The sequence below is a fragment of the Lithobates pipiens genome, unplaced genomic scaffold (genome assembly GCF_037356315.1).
Source record: "Lithobates pipiens isolate NorthernLeopardFrog02 unplaced genomic scaffold, aLitPip1_a1.2 Scaffold_16, whole genome shotgun sequence".
Classification (NCBI taxonomy): domain Eukaryota; kingdom Metazoa; phylum Chordata; class Amphibia; order Anura; family Ranidae; genus Lithobates; species Lithobates pipiens.
In genome coordinates, this window is record NW_027507748.1 from 220240212 (window position 1) to 220258965 (window position 18754).

At 45.1% G+C, this 18754-nt stretch overlaps 1 protein-coding gene across 2 annotated transcripts; it reads left to right on the plus strand.

The window, feature by feature from the left end:
- Positions 1 to 2287: 2287 nt before the first annotated feature.
- Positions 2288 to 18388, plus strand: ZNF593OS (ZNF593 opposite strand). 2 transcript variants are annotated; one of them, XM_077481068.1, is made up of 3 exons: positions 2288 to 2480; positions 17274 to 17383; positions 17659 to 18388. In XM_077481068.1, the coding sequence occupies exons 2-3, from the start codon at positions 17333 to 17335 to the stop codon at positions 17812 to 17814; spliced, it is 207 nt and encodes a 68-aa protein (XP_077337194.1). In that variant the 5' UTR covers positions 2288 to 2480; positions 17274 to 17332; the 3' UTR covers positions 17815 to 18388. The 2 variants fall into 2 exon arrangements, with proteins under 2 accessions (XP_077337194.1, XP_077337195.1); XM_077481069.1 differs by lacking the exon at positions 2288 to 2480 and adding an exon at positions 16775 to 16931.
- Positions 18389 to 18754: the final 366 nt, after the last annotated feature.

Genomic DNA, 18754 nt, shown 5'->3' on the forward strand with positions numbered 1-18754 from the left:
GCATGCGCTATATGTTTTTCAAAATTAATATTCCTGAAACGACAGTTGGTTCTTCTTGGCCGCAGGTGTCGCTTTCACCGCCAGCAAGTGGTAGAACACAGTTTAGCTGGGTGTATTGGGTGCCACATTTTCTCAGAGCCAGCCCAGTGGGAGTGTTCTCCTGCTGTGCCCTCTGGGGGGTGATATTTAAGGTACTAACATCATGTGTTTCTGTGTTCCGGAAGCTTTTTCTGTCTGTTTGGTCCTGGTCCTCCTGATCAGTCCCCATGGCCCTCCTGGCCTGGGGTGTGGATCCATGCAATTCCAAGTCTCGGGGCTGGATAGCTCCAGGTGAAGTAACTGCAGGGACAGGCCCGAATGGATATCGAGGCCTGAGGATTCAAAGGTGGTCCGATGCGGTCTCATCTAAGGAGAGGCCCAGCAACTGGAGAAGCATCCAGGGGAGGACTCTTCGGGAGAAGGCCATGCATAAGGTTGGTTTCTCTGAAGGAGCCTGGAGGCTCAGTTGAAGGACATTTCATGGATCTACATTCAAACAGTATCGCTGGACCGGCTGAGAGATACTGGTACCGTATGATAGTTCTCTAAATTTGTCTATGAATGAATGAAATACTTGTATAGCGCACAATGCGAACTGAATCGCCTCTAGGCGCTGTCCCTCGGTTTCAAATAAATAACCCAAAAGAAGATCCAGTGTCAGTTTATGCATTTCTTTGGGCCATCTACCTGGGGAAAGCTTAGACAGAGACGAGGTCAAGAAGGTAACGGTAAGCCCAATAAAACCAGCAGCTCCTTCGGGGGTCAGTGCTACATTTGTATACAGGACAAATACTGTAACAGACAACTTACTAGTCCAGAGATCCAGTGCTGTCCTCACCTGAGCTGGCTCTTCCCTGTTCCTGTTTGGGTCCCCAGCACTGTCATATTATCTGTGGGAAGCCAGCTGTGACTCCTTGTGGTGTCATAGATGGCTCCCCACTGCGCATTTGGGGGGGGGGGGGGGACTTCTGCTAAGATCCTCTAGGTGATTCCAGCTGAAGTGGGATGTCTGTCAAAACTAGATACCCACTCTCCCCTGGGTTATGTCCTGATAAGATCTGAATACACCAGGACATTGAGTAGCACGTGGTAGGCAGAATACCCAAGGACAAGTGCTATGGTACCTTGCGGGCATTGTAAAATGTGCCCATATGTAGAATGTACCAGGGTGTTCACCGATGCGAGCAGAGGCAGGACTTATTATATAAGAAACCTGATCAACTGCTCTAACACAAGAGTAATCTACAGCTTGAGTGCCCTTGTGGTAAGCTTTATATTGGCAAAACAAAACACTCTGTATCTGTGTCAGTGAGCATTTGAGGGACATTATAAAGAGAAAATCCAAGAGCGCTATGGCCCAGCATTTCAGATGATACACAGAAATGAAACAGATCCTCCTATATAAGTTGTACCTGTTTAGCTACAGCCCTATCTTCTCTACATCCGTTCAAAGTGCAGAATTTATAAAGCTTGTCTGAGCTGTCAGAAAAAAGGGGACGAAGAGCTGAAGTTACAATCTGCAGAGCTCATTGAGGAGAGATCTAAGAGATGATTGGAGTGCAGGGACACACCCCCTTCACAAAATACACAGGAACAGAGCTGAGGCTGTCAATCAGCTGGAGCTCCCTCTCCTGTCACCTTTTTCCTCTTGGTGTCAGGACAACTTGTCGGAAGTGATTAATGTTGATAGCAGAGGAATGAGGCAGCAGACAGAAAAGACACTTTAGTGCTCTAGACTAAGAAAAGTATACACTACAGAAGGATATGCTTTACATATTTCATGTCTGGGGTTTACAACATTTAAAAAAAAAACAATGATAATAAAAGCAATACCTCAAAAACAGTTTTGTTGTTTTTTTGTTTTGTTTTGGGTGTAAATTAACTTCAAATGACTTGTAAAATAATTGATCAACAAACATACTGACAGTTCCAAATTCTGTCTATGTGACTTTGATAGGAATACAAACATATGACTCAAATGGCACTGCTTTATTGCTACAGGTTTGGTAAAACACAATCTAGCAGCCAGTCTGAGATTCAAGGTTCAGGGTCAAATACTTGCAGAAACGAGTCGCCAGTTCCATATGCTGAAAGGGACAGGGCCATAAATATTTTTATGACCTTGAAGGAGCACCTGTCCTTCTTACTGTATAGTGACCCAGCTCTATATACAGGACATTTATTTGTACATACCGTACTCCTCCCTTTACATTCCGAGGTTGGAAGGCTGCTATGAGAAGGGTTCCAAACAGAGCTGTCACACATACTGACATGAAGGCATTTCTGCACAGCTCTGTGCTTGCAATCAGACCTATTATCTGACAGCCCTAAACACCCCCAAGCCACACAGCTCCATACATACATACATAACACTGACAACTTTTAATCAGTTGCTCTGTGATTCTTCAGGCAGCTGGTGTTCTCATGTCCCCTGGATCACGGTGAGTGGACAATCAAGCTATTCGCTGATAATTGTAGCGCTCATCTCAATCTCTAAAATGAATGCACTTTACTGAGTTTACATGTTGACTTGCAATACTTAATGTTAATGTTACTTTAGTTATTCATACTTTTGTTTTAGATAACCTCAGATTCTAAAACCTATCTAATGTTAAGACACAGTCAAAGTTGGTATTACTGGATGTAGCATTAGCAGTGAAAGTCACATGGCCTAACTTTCACATTCGACAGCTTTTCACTCTGCTGCTATGATTGGCGACACTTCTGGCTCTGAGATCTTTGTCCTCTGTAAAAAGACTTTTTCTTGAAACTATTATATCTATAAAAGTATTGTTCTGTTCTTTTAAATTGTATTGCAATACCTACAAACCAGAAATTATTTATAAGGAATATGAAATTCTGTGAATTGCATACATATACTATATAAAAAAAAAATATATATATATATATATATATATATATATATGTAGCTTTCTGGGGTTCTCCCATCCCACCAGGCGACCCGAGCGTCCAGCCAGTGTTTCCGGCAGCGGAGCGCAGAGCCGAACAAAGCCCGGATTGGCTCTCGGCTATCTGTAGGCGATGATCTGACATGTCAACGGCGCGAGGAGGGATTTTATAGACATCAGATCTCTCCATAAAGAGTACCTGTTACATGCCTATTGCTGGCACAAGGATGTGTACATTCCTTGTGACAGCAAAAAAAAGTGATAAAAAAAAAATAAAAATTAGGAAACAGTCTAAAAAAGCGAAAAACATTTTTTTTTGTTACCGCTTCAGCCCTGGAAGATTTTACCCACTTACCAACCAGAGCACTTTTTGCGATTCGGCTTTAACTGATAACTGCGTGGACGTGCGACGTTAAACCAAAACAAAATTGACGTCCTTTTTTTCCCCCACAAATAGAGCTTTCTTTTGGTGGTATTTGCTCACCACTGCAGTTTTAATTTTTTGCGCTATAAACAAAAAAAGAGTGAGGCCGCGTACACACGCGGGGACTGTTCGCTCAACTGAACAGCGGACAGTCTGCTGAACAAAGTTTTTCGGAAATTCCGAAAAACTGTCCGCTGAAACTGTTTCAGCGAACAGTCCCCTCGTGTGTAGGCTTGTTCGTCAAACTAAGTTCCGCGCATGCTCAGAAAGGATTTACACGCCGAAGTTTGCATTGCAGTGTATAGGACGTCGTATTTTTCGTCCCGTCGTACGTGCCGTTCACGTCATCGCGCACGGTTTCAGCGGACTGTTCGTTCGTCGTGTGTGGGCAAGTCCGTCCATGCTAATTTTGAGCGGACTGTCCGCTGAAACTGTTTGACGGACAAAGTTGAGCGAACAGTCCCCGCGTGTGTACGCGGCCTGACAATTTTGAAAAAAGCTATATTTTTTACTTTTTGCTATAATAAATATCCCCAAAAATATATATATAAAAAAAAAATTCCCTCAGTTTAGGCTGATATGTATTCTTCTACATATTTTTGGTTAAAAAAAGAAAAATCGCAATAAGCATATATTGATTGGTCTGCGCAAAATTTATAGCGTCTACAAAATAGGGGATAGATTTATGGCATTTTTATTATATTTTTTTTTTTATTAGTAATGACAGCTATCTATGATTTTCATTATGGCAGAGACATCGGACACTTTTGACACTATTTTGGGACCATTTGTCATTTATACAGCGATCAGTGCTATAAAAATGCACTGATTACTGTGTAAATGACACTGGCAGGGAAGGGGTTAAACAGTTCCTGTAAAACTTCTTGCCAACCGCGCTATAGCCGAAATACGGCTAAAGCATGGTTGCACATTTCTGGGTGGGCATCTATTAAAGTGGTAGTAAACCCTTACAAACCACTTTGACCTACAGGTAAGTCTAGATTAAGGCTTACCTGTAGGTCCAAGAAATATCTCCTAAACCTACACGGTTTAGGAGATATTTAGTAAAAGACAGTGACAGCTGTCTACGGCGCATGCGCCGTAGACATGCATTCGCACTATCGCCGTTAGCAGTATGCCGCTGCTAACAGCGATATGCCGTTAGTGGCGGCTCCCGTGCGCATGCGCGGGAGTGACGTCATCTCTGCTCCGGCTCTGTGAGTGGCCGGAGCAGCGACACCCGGAAGAAGAAGGACGCTCCGGACTACAGGGGACAGCGGTGACATCGCTGGCTCCTGTGTCAGGTAAGTGACACATAATGGGCTACTATGCGATGCATAGTAGCCCATTATGCTTTCCCTTCGCAGGGAGACAAAGAGGAAGTAAACCCATCCAACGTCCTCCTATAACCCTGCATCCCCGCATGCCCCCAGGGTGCTCATCTGGAGCGTTCTGTGATCGCTGTGTCCTTCAGGCACAGCTGATTGAAGATCAGGCTAAAGGGTGAATCACAGCGGCCCTTTACCATGTGATCAGCTGATATCAATCACAGCTGATCACAGTATAAACAGGATGTGCCAGTTATTGGCAGTCCTCTCCTTGCGCTGACAGCGCATGAGGAGAGGAGATCAGTAAGTGGCAAGCCACACAGGGGACATCTACACTGATAATCAGTGCAGCCCCATCAGTAATGCCTGTCAGTGCCCATCAGTGATGTCTGTCAGTGTTACCTATCAGTGCAGTCTATCAGTGCAGCCTATCAGTGCCTCATCAGCGCAGATCAGTGAGGGGGAAAACATTTTTATTTACATTTTATAACAGACACTATTTTTTCATTTGTTTCACAAAAAATTAAAAACCCAGTGGTGATTCAACACTGCCAAAAGAAATCTCTGTCTCAAAAAATTATGCAAATTTTGTCTGGGTACAGTGTTGCATCAGCACTGTTAGTGCGATAGCACTGAAAGCTGAAAATTGGCCTGGGCATAAGGGGGTGAAGGTGGCCAGTAGGCCAGTAGGTAAAGAGGTTGCAAAGCTTCCATTGGTGGCCCGTCCACTAGGGGTGTACAGGTGCCCCCCCCCCCCATCCATGTTTCCGGCCCCTTGATCTACATACACGGCATCAGATGCATGGATTCCAATGGGGGGGGGTTATTGGAGCACGTGATTAGAGCCTGAGGCTTTAAAACAGGATGGGCTTGGGTAGCAGAGCACTGCGCTCCGAGCCCACCCAGTTGTGTAACAATAACAAATATGTGCTGTTTTCACACTGACCCTTCTCCTGGCCAATCAGGAAGTGGTTCATGAGGCCCGTCACCTGATTGGCTGAAAGGACAGGCGATCCTATTTGACACCTAGGAGGAGGGAGGAGATGCACGACAGAAGTCGCCATTATCCACAGAAGGAGGAAGGATGAAAGCTGCCGCCTGCTACCTAGATGGGGTAAGTGCAGGGCTTTGATGTTCGACCGTCCTTCCGTGGGGGTACTGCCTGACCGTTTTCCCCCCCAAAAGGGGGGCCAATACTGATACCTAAATATTTTTACTTTAATGCAAGGAATGCATATAATAATTGTAGTGCAAAGTCGATTTGCCTTTAGTAAATAACCCCCTGTGTGTCCATTGACACACAGAGCATGGCTTGGCCCCACCCCCGCTTTCTCCTGTAATTGACAGCAGTGGGACTAGTAAGGAGAGAGAGAGGATAGAGACACTTTTATCTTGAAGTGGACCGCCCGCTGAAGAAGAGGATACCGGGGTTATGGCAGCTAGCTAGCTTTTATGAACATGCATGAAATCTAAAAAAGCATTACTACCTAATGTTAGAAGTCGGTTTTATTTGCTGATTTGTATTTGGGTTAAAGTCACGTGTACACCTTCCCCTCTTAGCACTAAACGATTACTCCTGATATGCCGTTGGACATGAACATGAACATCTAGATTAATTAACACCTTTTTTTTTAACAAAGAATTTTTATTTATGTTTCAAACAAACAAAAAAAAAACAGAAAACAGACATGCGTCAGCAAGGTACATACATATTTTGAGTAGACAGATAATCAAATGTATCACATATAAGCACAGATAGTTCTTAGCAATATATAGAGTCACTAATCATTGCAACATGGAATATAAAACCTCCCCGAGACCTCCCCCCACCACACAAAAAACCACATAAATTACAAAAAAAAGGGGGAAACCCCCCTCCCTCCCCCCACCCTCCACACCCCCCAGCCTAACCAATAGTCAAATGCTTCGCCTCAACCCAAGCCGCCCAAATCTTCCCAAATTTCCCAGGGCAGTTCCTGCCCAGATATGTAAGTTTATAAAGCGGCAAAGCCGCGTTCACCAGGGACTGCCACAGTTGTTTAGTAGGAGGGAGAGGTTGATTCCATTGCAGTAGTATGGCTTTCCTCGCACAGAGTGTAGTGTAAAAAATAAACAGTTTCTTCCCCCAGGAGATATCCAGAAAATCACAGATACCCAGCAAGAGAGGTATCGGGCTAAGTGGAATCGTAAGCTCCCCCACTGCATTAATATCGGCCAGGACCCCTCTCCAAAATCCCACTACCCCAGGGCAGGACCAGACCATGTGGAAAAAGTCAGCATCATCTTCTTTGCATCTGGGGCAGGTAGTCAATCGGTCAGGGTAAATCCTTGCCAGGCGTGCCGGTGAAAAATATACCCGGTGGAGGAACTTCAATTGTATAAACCTGTCCCTTGCCGAAATCGCAAGGGTCAGGTATTGCTGTATACCCTCCTCCCAGTCCTCCTCAGTAAGTTCCGGAATGTCGCCTTGCCAGAGCGCAAACAAATGGGAGATCCTAGTCTCCTCCGATACGGTCAACACGGCATACACCATGGACAGTGTGCGCGTCCCTCCCCCCTCGGGACCAAGCGCCTCCTCCACCGCCGACACCCCAAGAGTCGCTCTAGATGGGAATTGAGAACGGAAGGCGTGTCGCAACTGCAGGAATCTGAAAAACATATGGTTCGGGAGGTCCCTGGCCTGTTTAATAGCATCGAAGGAGAGTAGCTGCCCCTGGGACACTATGTCCCCCAGTGTTATAACTCCATGCCTGGCCCAAACAATCGGATCCGGGATGGATTGAAAGTGGGGCAAGCGGGGGTTCCCCCAAAGGGGAGTCCCCGGGGCCCACACCCCTGCGCCCACCAACCTTTTGTTCACCAGATCCCATATTTTAAGCGTCGTACGCATCGGGAGGGTTATCCCAGGGTTAGATCGTGGTCCCCTATAGATCAGGTTCCTGAGCTCCGCATGAGAGCCCAACAACGCCGCCTCCAACGAGGACGCAGGGTTGACCGGGCCCTCGGAGAGCCACCACCTGACAGTCACTAGGACTGCCGCCCAGTAGTATTTCAGAAAACAGGGCAGTGCCAGACCGCCCCTCACAAGGGGCCGTTGGAGGGTTGTTTTAGCTATTCTAGGGGGCCTACCATTCCAGACGAAGGACGAAACAATGCCATCTAATTTCTTAAAAAATCTAAGCGGGATGTGGACTGGGGTCTGACGGAAGAGATAGGTAAACCGAGGAAGGACCGACATTTTAATTAGATTGACCCGTCCCACTGGCGAAAGCGGCAAGGACCTCCACCCAGTACACCTCCGGGTCAACTGGGTAACCACCGGACTCAGGTTAAGGGAAATAAATTGTTTCAAGTCTCTGTGTATTTCCACCCCTAGATATTTAAATTGAGAAACCCTCTGCAGTTGCCCATCTACTCGGGGACCGCCCTCACCATCATGTAGTGGGAATAGAATTGATTTCGCCCAATTTATACGTATACCCGAGAATTGTCCGAACCGGTCTATATGCGACAGTGCCGCCTGTAGGGAGGCTCCGTCGTCCTTGAGATACAACAAAGTATCATCAGCGTATAACGAGACTTTTTCCTGCAAAGGACCCCGGACAACACCCCGAACCTCAGGAGAGGAGCGGAGAATAGCCGCCATAGGTTCAATTGCCAGTGCAAAAAGCCCCGGGGACAGTGGACACCCCTGCCTGGTTCCCCTATGGAGGGGAAAGAGCGGGGAGAGGACCGCACCCGTACGCACCCTGGCCGTGGGAGCTCTGTACACCGCCCTGATCCACGAGATAAAGGCTGGACCGAATCCAAATCTACGGAGGACTGCCCACAAATAGTCCCACTCCACTGAATCAAAGGCCTTCTCCGCGTCTAGAGAGACCACAACCTCCTCCCCACCTTCTGCATCCCCCGAGGCCAAAACAGTAAAGAGCCTGCGAATATTAATATCTGTCCCCTTCCCTGGCATAAAGCCGGACTGATCCTCATGGATCAAGGTAAGTATAACCTCGTTCAGTCGCCTGGCAAGGATTTTGGTCAGCACTTTCGCGTCCGAGTTGAGTAGGGAAATGGGTCGGTATGACGAGCACAACTGGGGGTCTTTCCCAGGTTTAGGGATCACCACTATGATGGCTTGTGCCATAGATGGAGGAAGTTCCCCCTCACGAAGGGACGCGGTGAGCATATCATGTATTCTAACTGACATCTCCTCTAGGTAATACTTGTAAAATTCCGGGGGTATCCCATCCTCCCCAGGGGTCTTCCCCGGCTGCATGGACCCCAGCGCCACTCGGACTTCCGCCAGAGTAATCGGGGAGTCCAGACCGTCCCTGGCCTCAGAAGTAAGGGCAGGGAGTGTCACCCCCTCTAGAAAAGCACTTAACTCCTGCGCTGAGTACTGCACCCTAGATGAATAAAGGGCGGAGTAGAACTCTGCAAAGCAAGCGTTGATGGCAAGGGGATCCGTCACTATTGTCCCAGCACTATTCTGTATTCGAGGGATAGTGGAGATTGGGGCCTGCTCCCTCGAGATCCAGGCCAACAATCTCCCCGTCTTTTCACCCTGTTCAAAAATCCTCTGCGTCTGAGCCAGTTGACGTTTGCTTGTTTTAGCCACCCTAAGGAGCACCACCTCTCTATACGCTACTTTCATATCCTGAGCCGTGAGCGGGTTCCCCGTGAGGGTGAACCGGGTCTCCAGTTCCTGGGCCCTGGCTTCTGCCTCCTCTACCGTGATCTTATCATTCCTGCGCTCCCGACCAATGGAAGAGAGGTAGCACCCCCTCATATAGGCCTTGAAGGCATCCCAGACCATCCCCCCAGAAGCCGTGCCAACATTTGAGGCCCAAAATCCCCGGATTTCACCGCCCATCTCAAAGGCAATGGTGGGATGCTCAATCCAGTACCTAGACAAGCGCCATAGTCTATCCCTCTGAGGGGTAGAGGTTTGCAATGTACACAGCAGTGGGGAGTGGTCAGAGATGCCCCGAGGAAGTAACTCTATTCCAAGGACCCTGGGAAGCATGGGGGCACCAGCATAGACTAGGTCAATACGGGAGAGTGTGTTGTGGGAGGAGGAGTGGCACGTAAACTGGCGATCTGATGGGTGTTTCCACCTCCAGACATCCTCCAGCCCAAACACCTGTGCCCAGCGAGAAACTGGAGAGTCTGTGGCCCGGTCAGGCGTCAACCTATCCAGGGAAGGATTAGGAGGAATATTAAAGTCCCCAGCTATAACCACATTGTCAGTCTGGAATTGGGCTATCAGGGCAGTCAGTTTATGTAGTAGAGACAGATCCGCAGGAGGAGGCATATAAAGACCCACCAGCACCATTTCTATCATGTCAATTGTGGCGTGGACCAATACGTATCTCCCGTCCTTATCTGTGACTATATCAAGAGGCTCAAAATTAAGGGACCTATGGATAAGGACGCTAACCCCCCGGGCATAGCCGGAGTATGTGGTATGGTAGTGGTATCCTACCCAGGGCCTCTTCAATCCCATAATCCTTCCCCCCACTAGGTGCGTCTCCTGAAGAATACAGATATGCGGAGCATATTTTTTCATGTAGTCAAAAACAAGAGAGCGTTTAATCTTCTGGTTAAGCCCCCTAACATTCCAGGAGAGGATCTTCAACGGAGCCATAATCTGGAAGGGCAGGGGGGACCAACGGATACGACCACCCGGCCAGGGTCGGGGCACAAATATCTCATCTTAAGTAATGCAATGATATACCTTATACATTCATTATAGTAGCACTGTCTATACCAGAAAACCTGAAAGCATGTAACAGAAAAACAACAAAATAAACAGAAAAAAAACCAGAACTCCCCTCCCTTCCCACCCCACACCCCAGAAAAACAGCCCCAGGGTGTTTGAGAACCCAAACCAAACATAATCAAACCCATTTAAAGGAGAAATCTCCCGCGGGGGCGGTGCGTATCAACCAGCACACCTAGGACAGAGTCTCCTGCGCAGAGTAGACAAACTCCAGCGCAGCCGCTTCCTGGAGGCAAAGGAAAAGAAAAAACAAGACAAAAGGGAACAAATCGTAGTGTATGTGGCGCCTCAGGTTGAAGTGCAAAATTCTCTTGGAATGTTCCAAGGGCCCATTCTTAGTAACAACTCATCCAACAGGACGACAACATCGGAGTAGCGGGGTCCAGCATCATCAGTACAGAGTATTCACATCCAGAAGTAATCTTGCAAACCCCCCCGGGTATAAACTAGGGAGGGGGTAGGGCCCTAAGGCCCGGTAGACAGAATATGAAGACATGAACCTGTAGACCCCCCCTAAGGAGCATCAGAATATCAGGTCGGCTCCTCGCCCCCTGCCCAAAACCAGTATTGAAAAGGAGAGGGACACTCAGACCTGCCCTCCAAGTTCCAAAATGGAGGGACAGAGCAAGGGGGGGGGGAAATCCGATCCGCGTGACACTGGGCAAAGCTTGTGATGCTTGTGGACCCCAGTCAGGTAATCATCATCAAAAAATTTATCTCTGCTGGGGAAGGGAATCAATCCATCTGGAGGCCTCACTCGGGGCGGTAAAGAAACGAACGGATTCTCCGTCAATCACTCTGAGTTTCGCGGGGAACATCATGTTGTACTTGAGACCTTTGGTGCGCAGCTGGGCCTTGACTTGGTCGAATGTCCTGCGTTGCCTCTGCGTCTCCACAGAATAATCAGGAAAAAGCATTAATTTAGCGTTTTCAAAGCGCAGGTCCCCCACCTTCCTCGCCTCCCGAAGAACCAGGTCTCTGTCTCTAAAGTTCAAAAGGCGGAAAATAAACGTGCGTGGCGGGGCGCCCGGTGGGCCACGAACCGACGGCATTCTGTGCGCTCGTTCCACGACAAAATGGGGGGAGAACTCAGCGAGCGGGAGAAGTGTACGTAGCAAACGTTCGGTAAAGGCTTCGGTGTCACGGCCCTCCGACCCCTCCGGGAGGCCCACCAACCTCAGGTTGTTCCTCCTATTCCTGTTCTCGTGGTCCTCTGCCCTGGATTCCAGCGCCTTCACCCGCACCTGCAGGGTACGGAGGGAGGCATCATGGTCGCGGGTAACATCTTCCACGTCTCCAACCCTCCGTTCCACCTCGGCAAGCCGCTCCCGGTGTTTATCCATATCTCGCCTGATAAGCCCCATGTCGAGCTGTATCTGCTCTATCTTAGTGGTTAGGGTAGTCTGACAACCAGTGATCGCTTGCATAAGAGCTTGAAATTGATCATCACCCATCGGTGGCGTGTCAGCGTGGTCCGTTTGAGACGCCATGTTGGTGTAGGCCTGCCCGCGTGCCGCGCGGGTCTGTAGTGGAGTTCCCGGCGGGGTTCCCGGGACCGTATGCTTCTTCCTATGGGAACCGGAGCTACCCCTGCGCATCCCCGAGCCTCACCACCGCTTCACCGGCCCACGGGGAGAGATGTATGTCCCTAAATGCCGGATAAATAGCCTGCCAGGTGCGGAGCTCTCTGCAAACACGTCCTAGCTGGTTGCCATCTTGGCCACGCCCCAATTAACACCTTTGCTTTGTATCTCATCAATATTTATGGTCAGGGTTGGGAACACCTTGAGGGAAATTCCTAAACACAAGTCAAGTTTTACCAGTTTCCTTGAAGGTATCTTCTACATTTTCTATTGGCTACATGACTGCCACAGCACTTCACATAACTCTCTGTACCTCCTGATAAGAACAGAAGAAAAGCTCTGATATAAAGGTAAAACTCCAATAACAATTATATGTATTGGGAAAGTATGGTGTTCCTCCAGTGCATGGATCTGTGGTTCTGGTCCCCACTATGGGGCACTTGGAATTCTGGAATATGGCCCCTGCCTTCACTAAGGAGCCACACATCCTAAATGTACTTAGAACTAAAGGAAAAATGTTTTGGAGGATAGAGAGGTGGCCAATACTAAGATGAGGAAGGGATGAGTTGGCACTTGACATTGCATGGAGATATAACTTTTTGGATTTTGGAGAACCAAGGGATTTGTGACCTCTATTGCGCTAAAAGAAAAAATGTTTAAGTATTTGCAGGTCCCACAAGGTGCTTGGTTTATAATATTTTAAAGTGAGTGTGTTTTGGATTAAAATTAACTAAGCTAAGCTATCATGCAGATAGAAGGAAGTCAGACAAGCCCGAATTTACCTTTCCTGTCTGCCTTAATGAGCACGACTTGGTTCATAGTAGCAGACCTCAGATCAGTCCTTACCTCATTTTCCAGTGCCTGTTGTGTTGTGTCCCAACCCTGTTTAGACTTGAATTCTGGCAGGCAGATTAAGTAGTACTGTAGAGGTGTCCTTTAGTCCCCTTTCACATGGGCGCCTTCCATTCTGATCAGCAGAGGACAGGTCCGTATTCACTCAGTTTATGCAGAGCAGACATGGACAGATCCTGCTCTGGTCTATGGGCAGCTGGAAGTAAACTGTCTATTTACACCTGGTTGCTTCCAAGCCAGTCCACCTAAACAGAAGAGGACTCCATCCTCCTCCATTTGTTTAGAGGTCCTGATCGGACCCAGAGGTAGGTGGGTGTAAACGGACACAAGTCATTTTACACCTGCTGGCCCATAGGAATGCATGATCAGGTCCGCTTGAAAAACTGACAGGGGAACCTTATCAGATCGCTCATGTGAAAGGGCCTTTAGCTACAGTACATTAACTATTATGTGCTGTCTGTAGCTTGGTAGAGTGATGGATCGACAGGCAACGCATTATAGCCAATGCACACAAAAAGGCATCTGTTCAATACTATTCAACCTGCCACCTAGAAAATCTATTTATACAGAACTGGGATTAAAGCACACCATAGCTATGAAATGTAGGTAATGGCCGATGTGGGGTCTACTCTTATGTCCTTAGTTGTACTGAAGAAGACAAGGTTGGGGGTGGAGGAGGATAGAGTTAATAGTTTAAAATTTTGGTTTTACTTTAAGCAGATCACCACTAAACACTGTTTATATCTAAGGTGGCCAAATAATCCCTTCTTCCCTATTTGTGGGAAGAAGCATTCTTTCTAGGCCAACCATGCCTTTTATATGTGGAAACCCGATTCTAAAGTTTGTTATTTTTGTTTCTGTGTAACAGTTTTGCATAGAGCAGCCCTGATCCTCTTTTCCTTCACCACTAAAGGCATATCCATCTTTACCCGGTCTTCCTTCCAGGTTTAAGGTCTCTGGCTGTGTGAGCGGCCGGAGCCACAACGACATCACTCCTGCGCACGGGAGCCACCATTCACGGGACAATACTCCGAAGGAACGGCTGTAGCAAAAGTAAATATCTCCTAAATGGTGCACATTTAGGAGATATTTACTGTACCTATAGGTCAAAGTCGCGCATTGGAGTTTACTCTCACTTTAACCGCCTCACGCAAATATACTGCGGCAGAAGGGCATGTACAGGCAGAATCACGTACCTGTATGTTGCCCTTTAAGAGGCGGGTTACGGGCGTGCACACCAGGGGCTTCGGGAGCGTGATCGCAAACCTGATGTCCGCAGGGATACCCACGATCATCTCACAGAGAGGAGAGACGGGGAAATGCTAATGTAAACAAGCATTTCCCCATTCTGCCTAGTGCCACTGATCACCACTCCCTCTAATCGGGAGCGGTGATCAGTGTTGTGTCACACATAGCCCCTCCCCCCCACAGTTAGAATTACTCCCTAGTACACACTTAACCCCTACACCGCCACCTAGTGGTTAACCTCTTCACTGCGAGTCACATTTACACAGTAATCAATGCATTTTTAATTGCACTGATCGCTATATAAATGTGAATGGTCCTAAAAATTGCACCAAAAGTGTCCAATCTGTCTGCCATAATGTCACAGTCACGATAAAAATCGGTGATTGCCACCTTTACTAATAAAAAAAAATATTATTAAAAATGCCATAAAACTATCCCCTATTTTGTAAACGCTATAACTTTTGCGCAAACAATCAATAAACGCTTACTGCAAATAAAATATGCAGAAGGATACGTATCGGTCTAAACTGAGGGAAATTTTTTTATATATATTTTTTTGGGGGATATTTATTATAGCAAAAAGAAAAAAATAGTGCATTTTTTTTCAAAATTGTTGCTATTTTTTTGTTTATGGTGCAAAAAATAAAAACTGCAAAGGGTATCAAATACCACCAAAAGAAAACTCAATTTGTGGGAAAAAAAAGGATGTCAATTTTCTTTGGGAGCCACGTCGTATGACCGTGCAATTGTCAGTTAAAGCGACGCAGTGCCGAATCGCAGAAAACGCTCTGGTCTTTGGCCAGCCAAATGATCGGGGGCTTAAGTGGTTAAGTGTCAGAAAAGCCTATCTATACTTGTTCTGGGTCAGTAACTCAAAATTCATTGAAGCCAAAGTATCGAGCATGAAAAGTAGGCAACTGGCATTTAAACAAAGAAATGTCAGGAATGGAACATTTTTGCTTTTCTCATGGTGCGTGTACAAAAAAAGCACAGAAAACAAACCCTTATGGTGGGTCTGGCCTAGGAGATCATAGCCCTCCCAACTTCAAAAATGAAAACAATATAAGTAGGTTCAAGCTGGATATCAGAAGGCCTCTACCAGGAATTATATCCATATTTCTAGAGCTCTCTTCGCCATTGAAAATGAGTGATTTAATATTGTGTCAGTGGTTTATACGGTTTGGTAACTAGGGATGATGTAGCAGATTAGTGACGTGCAGTGGATGATTAGATTCCCAGCATCTGTACAGTGCTGAGTGCATTCGGCAGATAGGATTTTACCATTTGCAGAAAGTGGGTTCCAATACTAAACACTATCAATCCTATACATGGCTTGAGCTCACGTACATAGATACCTTTGGAGTCAAAAAATTATTTCAGAAATTACCACTCAAATTAACAACCAGGGGGGGTTTCTCCGCACAACAGTTATACATGGGTTATAATGGTCACATACAGTTGGATTTTGTATCTGCTGTATCAGATGAACAAATGTATCAGCTATATAGCTTGGGGGTCTACATAAATGCACACGGCACTGTTTAGGTTAGGATTCATGCTACATAGTTTGGGGGGGGGGGGGGTGACACAACCTGAAAGATCTGCCAAATCTTCACGAAGCACAGTTCATTAATTCTGGCATTGCTGCTAAAGCTATTATGTGTACTGGTTTTACAGGATACATTATTAATCCCAAAATATTTTTTTTTTTCATTGTTCAATATTTTATTTATTTTAGGTAGATAGATAATACCAAACATGGCATGAGAGACAATGACAATGTAGAACAATGAGACGGTGTCTTCGTACACGTTAACCAGATGATAATATTACAACAGTAATAAAAGGAGGACATTTTAAATAACAAATATCTGCACAGGCGTACCTACTATTAATATCTTCTGTTATTACTACATAACTAGATCCACAGGGCCAATCATTGTATTCTGCACCTAAATGTTACATTAGATAGCTACCTGTTGTATGTGAAGGTTTAGATTTTAAAAAACAAGCAGACCTTGACGCCCCTGTTCTGCATTGTAGATAAAAAGATCATCCCATTGAAGTATTTTTCTGGCAATAACAACCAACTAGACTTCAGTATCTTATATGGACAGCAGCAATTGGAGCTTCAATCTGCTAATTTTACCAGCACAAACACTTGCTTATAAAAAATTTTCAACAAGCTGCCTTTTTTTTTTATTATTATAATCACTTTGCATTTTGCTGACATGGGGACTACACACAATAATTACTTTGTTTCATTTGTGAGATTAGAGTCCAAATGACCTGACCTGCTTATTTGAAGCATCCTCATTTTCCATGGGCTCGTTATTGGCAATAAAACAAGTGATTGTATCTAAAAGCTCATAAATGGGGGTTTTCTCTCAAATCATGATAGCTTGTAATTATCAAAAAATATTGTGCAGTGTTATCTATTCACATTCTTAAGCATTAATATTAAACGGATGATTGTAACTGAGGATTCTGAAGTATTAACAATGTTGGTAAAGAATGTATTTTTTCCCTTCATCCCCTCTGCTCTTGTTTTACCCAGATTCACTTCTGTCCCCATTCTCCCCTCTGGCTGTGTTTTAAAACCCATTGGTCTGATCTCTTCTGACAGCTGTTCTTTTGGGAGGGGCCATGCTGAAGTTGTTATAATGATGGGAGGTTAAAAGCAGTAGACAAACAGTGCAAGGCTACATAGCTCGTCATTTTGCTTTTGTAGCCATATATCGGAGACGGCACCCAACTCCGCAAAAAAAGGTGAAACTGGGATATATTTTTTTTGGGGGGGGGTGGTTCTAAACAGGAAGAGAAGCAGAAAAAAAAAAACATAACAGCTTAGAAAAATGGTGGGCAAGTTGTAGCAATGGAATGTAAACAGCCTCAGATTTTGGCGCTCTCTATGTGAAGCAAAAGAAGGGATGGGGGGGGAGTAGCACGTCTAAAGATTGTGTGGGGTCTTAAACGAGGATTCAGTTTTAAAGAAATCTTCAGTTTGTGAGATAGATAGATATCTATCTATCAAAATCCACCCATGGAAGACACAGATTTGTTATGTATTCGGAAAAATACGTTTTTGTAAAATGATATATTCTTCTGCAGCTTACATAACCCTTCCATCTGTTTGGGCTGAAAATCCATTGCATCAGGCTGTATGCACAATGATTATTCGCCTTGGACGCCTCACACCTGGGTATTTCCGTCTACTGCAGGTACACTTACTTATGATTGCGTGGTTTGTTGTATCAGTTATAGGTATGTTTGTTTTTAATAAAACATTGTTCATTCTGGTTCTTATAAGTAGGAACATATGCAATTAGCATTTACAAAAGAATGTTATTGTTACATAAGCTACAGCCAATTAATACATTCACAAGGAATGCGAGTCATTCTATCTGAGATTGTTTGTCGTATTGAGTACAGCTAAAAAAAAATATACAAACAATTTAATACAGGTCTTAATGAGTTTGCATCATATTTATTCCAGCTGCAGGTATCTGGAGAAGTGGCCTCAGAGCCCAAAGACAGATTAGTGAATCATCTGGCATTTCTTCTCGCCCTCATGGGTCTTGGACTATCCTACTACAGCGTCCGCCAGATGATGCAAAAGTCCAGCTTTCATGGTTCACAGGGACATAGATAAGACTACTGCAAGATGAGGAAAGGAAAGTGCTTGATGCTATCCCAGGCAGACAGGTCAATAATGTATGTAAATAAAGAATAGATTCATATCTTTCTAGTTTTAGTGGGGAAGATCAAGAAAGTGCCACAAGAAAACAGTAATGTGCTAAAAGAATGTATATGGAGGACGGAGAATGTATAAGAGCTAAATATACATAGCTTTCATTGTTACAGATTGCAAAGCATGATCTCTGATAGCCCAGGACAAAGAAATGTCTTATTTCCCAGAAAAGCATACAGGTGTTTTTATAATTCAGAACAATATACAGCATTTAAAGTACGAGTATAAGCTATGTATTCTTGCTTACAAAATGTAAATGGTGGACAGCCAATTGGTAAATCTATGAATGCATATTGTAAGTTATCCAAGCAACTCTACTATAACAAACAAACAAAAAAAAAAAAATAATAATAAAAGGACTGTGTATGTGTAAATGCAAACAAGAGGAAAAATAGATACAGCCAACTAAATTTATCATGATTTACTATGGCCATTTTACTGACGAAAGACGACCTATTTATAACATAGGAATAAACCTAAGCACTTTATGTTCTTATTAATGTTTAATATTTAGAACCATAGCCCCCCAGCTCCACAAAGAGAATTCCATGATCTCATACTTAGTTGTCGATGTACGCCATATTTTCTCTTTTATGAGTAGCTTCAGTTATATCACGGTATAAAATGTTGAATTAGACATCCACATTGTTTCTCATTTGTCTCTAACATATAATGTATTCATATAAACTGTTGCTTTCAGAATAATCTTTCCATATGCATCACTAGATTTTTTTTTAATTATCACAACTGTTTTGTTCACACTCACTTGTTTTTCCTTGTCGGGCAACAAATAAAATAGTTGTACAACAGTCTCTGGGATATGTTACTTTTCTAATAGAAA